The sequence below is a fragment of the Tenrec ecaudatus genome, chromosome 16, assembly GCF_050624435.1.
Source record: "Tenrec ecaudatus isolate mTenEca1 chromosome 16, mTenEca1.hap1, whole genome shotgun sequence".
Lineage (NCBI taxonomy): Eukaryota > Metazoa > Chordata > Mammalia > Afrosoricida > Tenrecidae > Tenrec > Tenrec ecaudatus.
Window position 1 is genome coordinate 19,259,131 of NC_134545.1, and position 14,177 is coordinate 19,273,307.

General features: G+C 56.0%; 1 protein-coding gene across 7 annotated transcripts in view; it reads left to right on the forward strand.

Annotated features, from left to right (window-relative positions):
• The window catches only part of DGCR2 (DiGeorge syndrome critical region gene 2), a 51,975-nt gene extending 38,251 nt beyond the window's left edge, over positions 1 to 13,724 (forward strand). For 4 of the 7 annotated variants that reach the window (XM_075533341.1, XM_075533342.1, XM_075533344.1 and 1 more), the window contains 4 exons: positions 2,666 to 2,869; positions 9,014 to 9,166; positions 9,951 to 10,187; positions 11,598 to 13,724. In XM_075533341.1, coding sequence (XP_075389456.1) covers positions 2,666 to 2,869; positions 9,014 to 9,166; positions 9,951 to 10,187; positions 11,598 to 11,854 — 851 coding nt within the window. In that variant the 3' untranslated portion in view covers positions 11,855 to 13,724. Of the gene's footprint in view, positions 1 to 2,665; positions 2,870 to 9,013; positions 9,209 to 9,950; positions 10,188 to 11,597 lie in introns of all 7 variants that reach the window. The other 3 variants (XM_075533339.1, XM_075533340.1, XM_075533343.1) reach the window with 1 other exon arrangement.
• The last annotated feature ends 453 nt before the right edge of the window (positions 13,725 to 14,177 follow it).

A 14,177-nucleotide genomic window follows, 5' to 3' on the forward strand; every position in this document is an offset into this window, starting at 1 on the left:
TGTCACAGCTCTGTATCCCTGGATCTCAAGGACTGTCTTGAAGGTACCACTTCACACTAGGTGTGAAGTTGCGTTCTCCTAGTGACCAATGATGAAGGGCACCTTTTCGTGCGCTGTTGGCCTTTATGAAGAAATGTGAATTCCGGTCTTTTGCCCTTCTTTTTATTGGGTGCTTTGTCCTTTTGTTGTTAAAGTTGTAAGAGTTCTCTCTGCACTAGACCCTTACTGGTTTGAATCCCATGGCCATTGAGTCACATCCTACTCGTGGCATCCTTACAGGATAGAGTGGACCTGCTCTCTGGGCAGTGATCTTTGAAGGTGGCTGCATCTTTCTCCCAAGGACTGCAGAGGGATCCGAACTACCAACCCTCTAGTTACCAGGCGAGTGCTTAACCCACTGCACCACTAGTACTCCTTTGGTGAGTTGTATAATTTGCCAAGACTTTCTTCCAAACTGAAGGCTATCTTTCCACTTTCTTTCTTTTAAATCCAAAATGGGGTTATGGGGACGGCTTCCCACTCATCTTGATCCAGGGTCTTTTAGCTCTGCCTCCGTCTGTAGGAGCATCCTCCTGTGAGTCTTGCCCCTCCTTCAGTAGGCTGACAGGACAGTAGAGCATCCAGCACACAAAACTACTATCTGCGCATGGCTGAAGCTCGTGTAGGGCTTTTGATGTCGCTGAAGTAGGAGTGGGGTGCTGCACCAGGCGGGCGTTGCTCCTTGCGTTTCCTCTTCTCTTCTGGAGAGGCAGCTCTATCCTGTCCACCTCGACAGCTGTGAGTTTGGGATCTTTTAGGGAGCAGCCCCAGTGGCGTCGTGGGCCGTGTGATGGGCTGCTAACCTCAGCATGAGCTGTTCAAAGCCATGATCCACTCTGAGGCTGCTTACCCCTGCGGAGAGTTCTAGGCTTGGAGACCCAGGGTGGCAGTTAGGATCAGAGCCTGACCTCTGTGTCGGAAGGAGCAGTGAGTTTTGATGTCTGACTACCCTTTTAGACTTCGGGGCTCTGCCTTCTTGCCGGCCTTCCAAGCCCTCACTGCCTGCTACGCCCAGAAACAGCTGCCTCCTAGATGTGCTCCCGGTCCTTCTCTGGCTGTGAGAATGGCTGTTGGAAGATGGCTCCTTGACCGCGCACCTGGGCCTGGTCCATACACCTGCGTCTTGTGCTGGAATGCTGGTGACCTGGAGGAGCAGGATGGAAACCTGAGATTCTAGAGGGGGGTCACCGGTTAGCATACCACGCGAGGGGTTGTAGAAAAGGCTTTCATTCAGACAGGTACTGTCAAGTGCTTCCTCTTCAAGTCTACTTCTGTTTGCTGGTTTGTTTCTTCAGTCTGCTTGAATCTGCTGTTGAACAAGTCTTTACGAATTTTTTATTTCAGGTACTAGATTTTTCCTTTTCAGAATTTCTGCTTGGTTCCTGTTTATAATTTCCATCTCTTTGTTGATATTTCAAATCCATTTTAATTTTCATTGAATTGTTTCTGTTTCTTCGTCTTTGTTTTTATAAAATCTGTCTTTTGGTTTTGCTTCGTTTTATTCCATAAGTGTTGTCAGAAGGGACTCAGCAGTACTTAATGATGTAGAATTTTGACCCCGATCGTAAGCGAGGCCCAGGGGCCCTATAGGCTAGACTAGAATTGCCCCTGTGGGCTTCCGAGAGTATACTCCGTACGAGAGTGGAAAGCCTCTTCTTCCTCTCGAAGAGTGGTGCAAGTTTCAGACTGCTGGCTCTGCTGAGCAGCCCAACACGTAATCCACTTGTCGCCACCAGGGCTCCGTAAACATGACTCCAGAGCCAGCATTTCCCAAATGGGGCCTGAAAGCTCAAGGGGGTGTCCACCAAGCTGCGACTGTGAACTTCGCTTGTCAAGCAGAGGAGGGTAAAGACCATCAGAGACACTTGGAGATGATTAGTCTGGAGGACTAAGAGTCCATGAACACTACAGACCCCTCCCCCTTCCTTGACCCCAGAACTCGATGGAACCCGTTTGACCCCTGCAGGCCACTCTGGAGAGGGGTCTCACGGGAAGGTCCCCAGTAGAGTGGGAGAAGAAGGTGGAGCAAAAGACGAGTCAGTGATGGTAGAACCCTGACATTTGGGCCCTTAGTCATCCTTCCAACTAGAACCAAGCACAGCTCCGAGGCTCGGTGTTTACGCAACAATAGGTCTAGGAGGCGAACAGTCACGCTACGGAGGTGCACACGGCTTATCACGACAGTCACCTGTTTGCCACAAGCCAGGGCCCAAGGACAGACAGAGTCCTGAGGCTTAGGATAGGAGGAGGACGGGAGGCGGGGACCCCAGGGAGGAAGTGGCCCTGTGAGGATGGGCCATCAGTGAAGTGAAGCAAAGCCAGTCGGAACTGAGAACTAGCCCCTGCTCCGCAAACCTTCACCCCACTCACAATAAAAGGTTTAGAAGAAGTCAAAGGACAGCATCCAAACAGAAAAAGCACTTCTCCCCGCGCTTTCCCTGGGGGTAGGTGGGGGTGTGTGTGGAGCGTTTCCTCTCTGACCAGACTCCTTGGGCAAAGCTCACTGCGTGGGGTGTGCTTGATCCCTCTGGCCTCTCTCCATTGTCATGCTCCCGGCTCGCCCCCCAGTCAGCTGCCTCTGCTCGGCTGGGCATGAGTACATGTGTGTCCACGCTTGCCTCTGCAGGTCAGACATGTGTTGACATCAAAGACAACGTGGTGGACGAGGGCTTTTCCTTCACCCCCAAAGGGGACGACCTGTGCCTGAGCTGCACCTGCCATGGCGGGGAACCGGAGATGTGTGTGGCCGCCCTCTGCGAGCGGCCCCAGGGCTGCCAGCAGTACCTGAAGGACCCCAAGGAGTGCTGCAAGTTCATGTGTCTGGATCCAGGTGAGCTGGGGGGGTGGGGGGCTCCGCAGGGGCAGCGCCCCAACCGCCTGTGCTTCCTCGGTTCTAGGACTCCGCCACGCCCAGGGCACACGGGGGACAGCCCTGCAGTGCTGGCTCCGGGGCGGTGTGCCGGCTTCTCATGGGGCATGCTTTTCATGTGCCTGGGGCTCCTTGCGCAGCCGCTCCTCGGGCAGGCTCAGCTCGCTCTGAGACAAGGTTCCAGTCACGTTCTGAGACCCCAAGGGTGGCTGTGTGTCCCCTCGCCTTTCAGGACGCAGAACTAGACTTCCCGCTGTGCCCGTGTCTGGGCTCGTCTTACTTCTTCTGTACAGAGTAAAGAGAAGCTTCATTGCTCGTTCTCCGCTTGTCCAAAAACCCAACCCTGCTGCTGTTGAGTCAACGCCAGCTCATAGCGACCGAGTAGAACAGGGTAGAACTGCCCCTGTGGGATTCTGAGATTGTACCTCATTAGGGGAGTAGAAAGCTTCATCTTGTTCCTGTGGAGCGGCTGGTGGTTTCGAACTGCCAACCTTGTCGTTAGCAGCCTGACACATAACCACTGCACCACTTTTGCCCCCAGCTTCAGGAGAAATCGCCTCAGTACTGGGTGGTGCTGTACAGGTGGCATCCCTTACGTAGGAATCTGGTCTCTGAGTGACTCTTTCATGGGTCCTTCCTCCTAGGGGACCCTGGCAAACCCCAGACTCCAAGGTGCACACGATTGTCCACCAGCATCCCCTGAGAGCACTCAGAAGCATACCCCACAAACTTGTTTCCTCCATGCTTGGCTCAAAAGTGGCACATGGGGTTGGGGGGCATAGCTGACCTCCTGGCTTCCCTGTTCTCATGAGGCAGAGGTCAGACATACTAACATTCATCTTCCTTTCCAACTCTGACACCAGCTGTTCCTCCCACAGCGTTCTACTTTTCACAAACAAAACTCACACCCATGGGGGTTTCTTAGAGGAATTGGCAGGTTCCCACCGGCATCCATCAGTAGTAAGGCTACGGTCCTGTGGCCCACAGCAACACCTAGCCTCTGCCAGCAACCAGGCTCTCTCCAGACTTCCGCCTCTTGCCACCTCTGACTCCACGGGCAGGAGCCCAGCCTGCTGCTCTGCCTCCCAGTCTCACCGTCTTGGAGCTGCTGCTCTGATGGGTCTCGTGGTCTCCTTGTCTTAGCCGGCTCCTCTGGTCTGTGCCACAGTGCTGGGCGTGCTGGGATTTCTCCGTGCTTGAGAGCTGAGGAGTGGCTTTGAGATGCCTTTGTCTTCCCGCAGACCATACCCCCAGAAAACAGAGGGCGGTGAGACTTAGTCCCACCTTAAAGTTACCCAGGAGCATAGCAGAGAACTCCCTCCAAAATGGGATGTAGAAGTTACATCGCCAAAGGGATCCCGACTAGAAGGGCCTGTTAATTCGCTAGATCTCAGTGTCCCAGGGTGAAAGTGATATGGGCTGGGATTTGTAGAAGCGCCTGGTCCCTCCGGTCCCACCTTAGGGAGAGGCTGTGGGAGGAGAAGGTGGGCCTGGCTGTGAGGACCAGCACGCTGTGTCCCAGGGCAGAGCCCCCTACACGACACGACTGGGGAGGAGCGTCACAGCCTGCTTAGCTGTGTGCAGAGTGCAGCATGAGGGGCACACGGCCACCTGCCTTGGAGCCCCAGAGAGGAGATGGAGCTGGAGGCTAGCGTGTGGGGGTTGCAGCTTCTGCTAGTTCACAGGGTGCATCCTGCGTGTTTCTGTGTAGGGCGCATTCTTACAGCAATATGAGAAATCAAATTGGCTGCCGTCTTCCCCCCCCCCCCCCACATTTCTCTTCCCCCAGCATTATCACTCATACCCTGGCTCACTTCTCGTCTGCGCATTAGAATCTGTCTCCCACCTACCATGACACCTGGGCCCCTGGTGCCAGGTCTCAGGGAGTGCCCACCACTGCCAGGCACCGAGTTCCAGCTTTACCATCACAGCAGGGTGTATGGAGTAAGGACCCATTGGGCATGTGTGGCTTCTGGAGACTTAGGCCTCTTGACGTTTCGGCCTACCCGGTGGTCATCAGAGGGCTTCCTTGGAAATGCTCACAACACCCTCAGGACAGAGATGCCGCAGGTGGACTTGGAGGCACCAGGAGCATCGCAGGTGTGCGCCGTCAAGCAGCTCTTCCAGCCCGGCCCGGATGTCTGCTCTTGCCACCACCCTCACCGCAGCAGCCCAAGGTAGCCAGCAGCACCCAGGCTGGAAGTGACAGAAGGAAGCCGTTTATTTTGCCGACAGCATGATGGTCCTCAGGAGAGTACAGAAAAGGCGCTGAAGCTAGGAGAGTAAGAATTGTGCTTAAAGCAATGTCATGAGTGGCAGATGAATACACAAAAACAACTCTGCTCACACACGGCACAAACACTTAACTCAAAATGTTAAATCCAAAACCATAAGCGTCTTGGAAAAAAAGAGCAGCAAAATCTTGGACTACTTCTCTCCCCCCCTCCCTCTCCCCTTCCCGCCCCCCCCCCCGATGATAGAGATCATACGTACATGCAATTCAGTCCTATTCTTAATCTTGAGTTTCACTATTGTTTATTGCCTTTTAGTATCAGTCTCTTTGGAAATTCAGTCTCCATTTGCCTTGGGGGGCCGGAGACATTCACATACATCAGCAGCAGAGCATGTGCTGCAAGGCTCTGTGGTCCATGTAATTAACAGCACACAGACACGCAGAAAACACACCTGTCGTGAGTTCAGTCAAGTCAAGTCCATCGGAAGTCAAATCCATCGGAAGTCAAGGAGCACTAGTCCATCTGCTCATCAAATGACTTTTGTCAACACCGTAAAGCGACCGCCAGGGGCAACACGTTTGAGAACTGATGTCTAAAATGTGTCGAAAGCTTCTATCACTTAACAACAAAAAGACAAGCCAGTCAAAACCGGGCAGAGATGTGAACAGACCCTTCACCACAGAGGGTGTTCAGACAAGTGGATAGATTCTCAGTGGTGTCAGCAGCCACCAGAGAAAATGCAAATGAGAGCCACAATGAGCAACTACGAGAGTGAGACACACACACACACACACACACACACGAAGGCTAAGGTGAAAAGTGGGAGACAGCAAACGGCCAAGATGCGGACATTCTGAGCCTCATCTGCTGGCAGGCATACAAGCAGCCATTGTGGAGAACATTCTGTAGGGCGAGGGGCCCAGGAATTCTACTTTGGAGTCTGTGCCGCCCAGAGAAATCTGGTAGAAAAGGCCCAGGCAGACGTTTGCACACCTCCCAGTATTCATGGCAGAACTCCTCAGCAGTAAAATGATGGAGACAGCCTAAGTGCCCAGTTGTGGGTGAGGAACGTGTGATTCCAGACTCTGCTCTGGTGATGAAAATGAGGCCCTGTTACTTCCTACGGAAGCTGGTAACTGAGAGAGACGTCTGGGTTCCATGGAAAATCAAATACACATATTGACACTTTTATGAAATAAGCTGACAGGTAATACTGAGACACACGTCCGTGAGTAGATAGCAGGCTTGTGAGGAAGGAAGCAGGGCTAGCCCTAGCCTGAAGTCGCTTTTGTTGATGGTAATGGGTGACCACACGCTGAATGACTGGTGGAACTGACGTCAGTCAGCTGTCCCGTGGGAACAGGGGCAAGTAAGCAAAGGCTTGGTATGCGTGGTTGTGCAGCCCAGGAAGGGGGCAGTGTCTACAGATGCCCACACTACTTAGGCACAACCAGTCACTCATGTTCTCACCGTAGGGCCGCCTTCTTGTCCGCACCCCAGGCACCGGCATTCCATAGCCTGTAGAGTTTCTGCTCTGCCTCCCAATGTGGTGAGTGGTGCCTGCAATCCTAAAAGCTGACCAGCAGCTGTCTAAAGATACAGCAATTGGTCTGTATTAACGTGGAACAACCAAGGAAGAAGGAAAGCCAGAATCAGAAGGAGCTGGACTCTAGGACTAACCCCGGCTGTCTCCTTCCTGAGAGCAGAACTAGAGAGTTCCGGGCCGCTACACGGAACGTCTGCTCAGGACCACAGAAGCACCCCACCTCACCCCAAGCAGGATGTGTTGCGCCCTTGCGTGAGTGTGTGTGTGTGTGTGTGGTGGGGGGGTACTCCTCAAGAATGTCCTGTGTAAAGGTCCCAGTAGGCATAGCTGGGCACCATCAGGGCCTGCAAGGCAGAAGACAGGCTATTTGGCACTGCCCAAAGCACCCTGCAAGAGCCAGCCTTACTGTGGGTCCTTACTATGGGGCTTCTGGCTCCTAGGACAGCTCTCCTTTGTGTCTCAGTAGAAGTCCCAGGACGTGGAGGGATGGTCTGGGACCTTAACTGTGTCACTGGGTGTGTTTTAAAATGGCTTGAGAATCAGCCATTGCTCCCTGGGATCTCTGAGCTGCTGCCAATTCCGAGATGTGTCACTAGCCTCCGTGCTGCTGCCCAGGCACAGCAATGAAATGTGCCTGTGAGACGAGAGGCTGGGCAGAGGCATCAGTAAAGTACCTGATTGGCAAGAGAGCAGAGTACATGTCCTCCCAACCTCACTTCTCTGGCCATGTGGTTCAGGCCAGGGCCGCAGGAGATGTAAGGACAATGGGGACCTGGTCGCTCATCCGGAGTCCACGAGCTAAGCAGTAGGCACTGAGCAGAAATTGAAGTGGACAGTCCAGCTCCGCTGTTGGTGCAAAGCCCTGCGCTCCGGGGCTGACCAGGTCTCCTTCCCGCTTCGGGCTCTCCTGGTCGCCAGCTACAGGCTGGGGAACCCCTCTCTGGTCCCATCGTGTGTTGGTCATGCAAAGTGCTCCTCCCTGAAAAGGGAGGGTTGAGAGCACAGGGGAAGGCCCTCCACGTGCAGGCCACATGTGGCCGTGCAGTGCTGGTGCTGGAAAACAGTGCTCAGTTCCCCAGGGTGTGGCAGGCAGCCTTTGGAGAATGGAATTCCTGACCACTCCTGTGATGTCTGAAGCAGCCATGCGTCGGGCAGCGAGCTGCTAACCACAGGTTGACACTTGAAACCCACAGCTGCCTGGACAGAGAGAGGCAGTCTGCTCCTGGCTGGCTTTGTTGTTGCCTGTTAGGTCCCATCAGCTTGGTTCGACCCTGTGCACAACAGAACGAGACCCCGCCCGGTCTGCGCCAGCCTGTTCCTGTGCTTGAGCCTATTTGTCAGTCCATCTGGTGGAGGGCCTGCGTCTGTTTTTCTTGCCCCTCCCTCTCCTCTACCAAGCACGATGTCCCGCTCCAGGCACTGGTCTCTCCTGACATGTGCAAAATGTGTGAGACAAAATCTCACCCTGCTTGCCTCTAAGGAACACGCTGGCCGTACTTCTTGGAAGACACACGTGTTTGTCCTTGCAGCAGTCCATAGTACTCTCAATAGTCTTCACCAGAACCGTAATTCAAACCCAGGAATCTTCTCCAGTCTTCCTTGAAAACACTATGGTTTGGAACAGGCGCACCTTAGTGTTCAAAGTGACATCCTTTCTTTTCTGTACTCTTAATGAGGTCTCATGCAGCAGATTTACCCCGTGCAAAGCATCTTTTGATCTCTTGATGCTGCTTCTGTGCGCGCTTATCGTGGATCCAAGCAAGACACAGCTTGATAGCCTCAGAAATGCTACCGGGGCGGTGTGCTCGCCTGTAGGGTTGCTGTGGGGCAGGAGCAGCTGTCGAGTTTTGGTTGCCTAGTCATTGAGGACTGGGCTGTGACTGCAAGGTCAGCAGTTTGAAGCCACCAGCTGCTCTGCAGGAGGAAGATGAGGCTGCTGCTTCTCTGAAGACAGCCAGCCTCAGAAAACCCGTGGAGCAGTTCCGCTCGGTTCATAGGTGTGCTGGGATGTGACTCAGGATCGCGTGACTGGCACTGGGTTCTCCGCACTGGGCGTGGCTGGGTGTCCTGAGCCTCAGTGCCCTTTTCCCCCTTGGGTGTCTGCCCAGTGTACTCTGCACGGTCTTATTGCTCGAGTACAGAGCAAAAAATGCTGGTGGAGAATGGAGTGGAAGGCAAATGGGATTTCCCCCTCAAGTATCCTGTGAGATGCTGATGCCAGGGGCCCGGAGCCAATGTGCCTTTTCCAGGGTCTCGCCAGTTGCTGAGCATGGGGGTGATGTGGAGTGGTGGCCGACCTGACTCCTGGGTGCTTGTGCCTGACAGATGGCAACAGCTTGTTCGACTCCATGGCCAGCGGGATGCGCCTGATCGTCAGCTGCATCTCCTCCTTCCTGATCCTGTCGCTGCTGCTCTTCATGGTCCACAGGCTCCGCCAGCGGCGCCGGGAGCGCATCGAATCCCTGATTGGAGCAAACTGTGAGGGCATGCCGCTGGGCCCCGGGGGTGCGGCCTTGGAAGGTGGGGCTCCATTCCTGTGGGGGCAGGCACCCTAGAGGGACAGCCCAACCCCCCAAAAAATGCATGGCATTTCAGTCAATGCCAACTCAAAGAGACCCTATAGGACAGGCTAGAACTGCCCCCACAGGTCCAAGACGAACTCTGAAGGTAGCAGAAAGCTGCATCTTTCTCCCACAGAGCAGCTGGGGTAGAACTGCTGGCCTTGTGGGTTGCAGCCCAATGCCATCAGAGCCCAGCCAAAGCCATGGGGGGTTCACGGGGCAGTGCCCCCAACCTGCCTTCCCACTTTATAGGCCAGGACAGTGGCCGTGCTCCCACTGGTGGTTCCCTGTGGTGGCCAGGCAGAGCCCACACAGCGAGGAGCGGCAGTAGGAAGGAGCTGCTGAGAAGTATGGGTGCCCTCCTCAGCCTTGGGGTGGGAGCCCATGATGGGACCATGCTGTAGTTGATATAGGAGTTCCACTTGTCACTGGGTCCCAGCCAGTGCAGGGGGTGGGGGTCAGCGGCGGGGGTGGGACAGGTAAGCCAGGAGATGCCTCTGGGGCAGCTTTCCAAGTGTCTGGGCCCAGCCTAACGTTCACAGGGCCAGGGAGTAGTCAGACCCCCAGAGCACCTTCACAGGGGAGCACTAGGCAGGGGCTCCAGTGCCAGCCTGGAAGGGGGTGTGTGGGGGAGTGGTAGCACCCTTGCTGAAGAGGTGTGCGAGACCTGAACTGCCCCCATCTCCCACTGTGACGGACAGTGCACCACTTCAACCTTGGCCGGAGGGTCCCTGGCTTTGACTATGGTCCAGACGGCTTTGGTACCGGGCTGACTCCGCTGCACCTCTCCGACGATGGGGAAGGTGGGACTTTCCACTTCCACGACCCTCCCCCACCCTACACAGCGTACAAGTACCCTGATTTCGACCAGCCCGATGACCCGCCACCGCCCTATGAGGCCTCCATCAACCCAGACAGCGTGTTCTTCGACCCTGCAGGTACCTGCCCAAACCCAGGGGTCCTACAGCTCCGGGGGCTGCAGTCCCCTCCGCCCCTGTCTGCCTGGCTGGCTTTGCTATCTGTTTCCCGTGAGGAGGCACTGTCCTTTGAGCAGTGGTCAGACCCTTCCCAGGGCCTCTCGGACATAGCCCACCTGCCTGGCCCCCTGTGTGGTCAGGATCAACATGAATCAGGGTCCTGAGTGTGGGCCTGGGTCCCAGACTCGCCTTCCCGCTTGTCCACAGAGCTGGGTCAGGACTCACACTGGAGCACAGACTCCGAGGAGGCAGACGCCAGGTCCTGCACATTCTTGCTGCCTCGGTGGGTTTGGTAATTGGGTGAGGAACCCTCAGGACTCCCTGGCACCTGCTATACCCCCTAGGACTTCTCACATCCAGGAACGAGGCACAGGAGGAGCACACAGGGAGGGCTGGGGGTCAGCTATGACTCAGTATCTCAGAGGGACTCTCCAAGAGGCTCACAGCTAGCCAGGGGAGAAGGCATTGGGTCTCTTGCCCACTTCGACACTTGTTGGCAGAAGCTTGAAAGAACCAAAACAACCACCCAGCAATGAATCCACACCTCAACCTGTCCTGGGCGGGCTCTTTCCAGACTGCGGATGCCCACAGGTGGATGAGTGACTGCAGGTCGCGCCCAAGGCTTGACCACCTGGGCCTTTCGGTTGGGAGAGCACCATTTCGACCGGGACGACCTCTTCCTCCCCACCACGGACAACCGCTCCCCAGCAGTCCAGGGGAACACGTCTTCCCAGGACTGGTGTGTAGAGACGACCTGGCAGGGGCCCTGTAGCCCAGCGCCGGTGGCTGTCTGTGTGGCACACGCTGCCCCGCCCCCAGAGACAGGCTGAGTGGAGTGTGTCTGAAGGGCCAGTAGAGATCATCTGTGATTTGGGGAGTCTTGTGTGTGACCCTTAGACCACCTAGCAACACAGAGTCGGCCCCAATGAAGTGAGTGGCCTGCCAGTACTTTGTCCAGTCACTCCTGGGCCTGCAAGGCCCTGCCTGCTCCAGCTGGACTCCCACATGGCCACACATTCCTGTCCTAGACCCTCCCTATTCTCTGTCACCCAGCTCAGAGCCCACATCCACCACACACCTCGGACTGGCTGTGGTCCAGGAGTGTGCCTTTGAGTGCCCTCTTCTGAATGACCCCATCAGTGTAGCTTAGCACTCGCACATGCACACAGAACACGCACACACGCATGCCTTGCACAGGACGCCAGGAACCTGTCTGCCTGCTCATGCTAGTCCTTCCCCTGGCACAGGCTGGGCACCCCAGACAGGAGTGTTACCCCTTTCTCAGTCTCCCTCCCCCGTCTCCCAGTTCCACCCTGCCTCCTGTCCCAGATCCCAAGCCTTGTCCCTGATGCCCTCTTGTGTTCCCTGCAGACGACGATGCCTTTGAGCCCCCGGAGGCCAGCCCGCCAGCCCAAGGGGACAGTGATGGTGATGGGGCTTCCCCTAGGCACCTGGAGCAGCCTCTGCCCCCCGCGGGGGCCTCACTGGCAGACCTAGAAGATCCGGCCGACAGCAGCAGCGCTCTGCTGGTGCCCCCGGCCCCCACCTCAAGCGAGAGCGCACCAGCTGCAGAAGCCCTGCTGGGGGGCGGCCTGCATGGCCGGGGCTCCTTCAACACGGTGGTCTAGAGGGCAGCCCAGCCACCTAAGTGGCTCTTGAGTACTGTGTGCTGTCCAGGGAACACCTGCCAGCCCTGGACCTCGCCTGGACCCAGCTCCACTGCCGCTAACCCCACCACCCCAAGTGTGCGCGCATCCAGAGACATGCCGGGACATGAGGCCCGGTCATCAGGAGATCCCAAGAGCCTCACACACATGCATAGCTTTGGGTCTTTTTCTTGGTAAATGGCAGAAGAAACGCCACAGTTGCTCAGACTCTGCCGGGGGCCGGGGCGCCACAGCCAAACCAAACATGTGCTGTGACTGCCACTCCAGTCTGCCCTCTGCAGACGGATGGCCTCCGATGACATCGGCAACCCAGGCAGAGGCGGGTGGGCCGTAGGGGCCTCGCAAAACTCGGCTGGACCCAAAAGGCTGCAGCTTCACAGGTTCTGCGTCAGGACAGGCACTCCGGGGGCTACCTGCGCTCAGTGTTCCCTGGGGGTTCCAGCCCAGGACCTTGCCCTGACCTGGAGGCTGCTCTGGCCTTGAGAGAAGAATACAGAAGGCTGGCCAGCTTCCTGCCTGCCACCCACCCACCCACCCACATGCTCACTCCTAGTAGGACTGCCTCCTATGCTCCCAGGAGCCTTTACAGCATGGGGTGGGAGGTCTTCAACCTGGGCCCCAGAAGCCAGCTCTTATCCCATCTTGAGCCCTCCAGCTGCTGGCTTGGCTTCTGACCTAACCGCCCCTCATCCTCAGTCACCTCGTTTGTGCCATAAACGATGTACCTTGGCTGGACAGTAGCTTCAGTGACCATCCTGGGCCATTCCCGCCTCCTGAAAGCCCCCATCCTGCCCACTAAACGGCCGCTGGGGATAAAGGCCTGGGCCGTTTGCTCACCTGACAGCGCGGCCCAGACAGACGCGGGCATTTCTGAGGTTGCAGACAACTCCGTTCTGTGCAATTTTCAGCACAAACCTACATTTTCTACATGGAATGTCTGGAGTGTGTGAGTGAGTGAGTGAGTGAGTGTATACGCACATGTGTATGTTTGTACGTGTGTGTGCTGACAGGTGGTGGCAGTAAACAGGAACTCGGGTGAGGCAGCAGATCCCCAGGATGTGTCCCTTGTCCTTTCACCTTCCAGACCAGGATCACGAGCAGCAACAGGCTGCTAGTCTAGTGACAAGCCACGAGCATATCCTACAAGAGGAAGATCCCTAGAGTGACCTGGCTATTGAGCTGGCCTGTCCCAGCAAGGCCCATCAAGGTGCTGGCCTGCACTGCTGAGGGGCCCTGTTTGCCTTGGGACGACCTACCACTGGGAAGTGTACCCTGTGCGCATGCTGCATGCTCCAACTGGCACAGCTCTGAGGCACACCCAAGAGCAGTCGTGACAGTCCAGTTGGTGCTGCCAAGTGTCTGAGGACCACCCTGGGCCTGTCTTGAACAGTGCCGAGGGGCCCCTCCCAGGAGCCCAGACACAAGTCTGGGTGGGCCCCTGTAGGGAGGTACAGGGGTGGATCTGCCTCTGCTGGGCCCCTCCCAGAGTTCCCAGTGGCTCCCTTCAACCAACCACTGGGAGTCCAGAGCCCTGCCTTCTGACCCGTTGGTCTGGGTAATGGTGACTCTAGGCGAGGTGGGCAAGGAGAGCTAGTGTCCATCCAGCTCCCCCCTCCCCTTCCTGTGGGCCAACTGCTGCAAGGTCAGATTTGCTCCTTGGCCAGCCAGTCACCCCCAGAGCTGGAATTTGATACTGTACATGGTCCCCATTGCTGTTTTGTGTTCTTTCACTAAGGGTTCTTGGTTGGTTATTTGGGGCTGGTTTGACACTAATCCTTTTCTTATGAGAACCATTTCATCCAAATGCCAAATAAACGTGTTCTGAGAGGTTTGGTGCCGTCCACTGCCTCCTGAAGAGCATGGCTGCCATTTGGACCCACCAGATGTTCCGGGGGAAATGATGAGGCTGTCAGCCTGCTCCGGTCAAGACCGACAGGCTCAGAAATGCTAGGGAGCAGTTTGCCCCATTGGGTCCCTGGGAATCGGAGCTCCTCCATGATGTCACTGGGTTTGGGGAATTCTCGACTTTATAGGAGGATCCTTGGTGTGGTAGATCAGCATTAGGCTGTTAACTGCAAGGTCAGTAGTTCAAATCCACCAGCTTCTCTGCGGTCAAAAAGTGAACAGCCTCAGAAACCCTATAGAGCGTGTGTACGTTGTCCAACATTCACCGTGTGAGTGGGGCCCACTTCAAGGCCAGTGGTCTAAGGCCCAACCAGGCTGATGTCTGAGTATGGCCTCATCCATGCCCCTCCGAGCCCCCAAACACCTCCATGTTAAACCG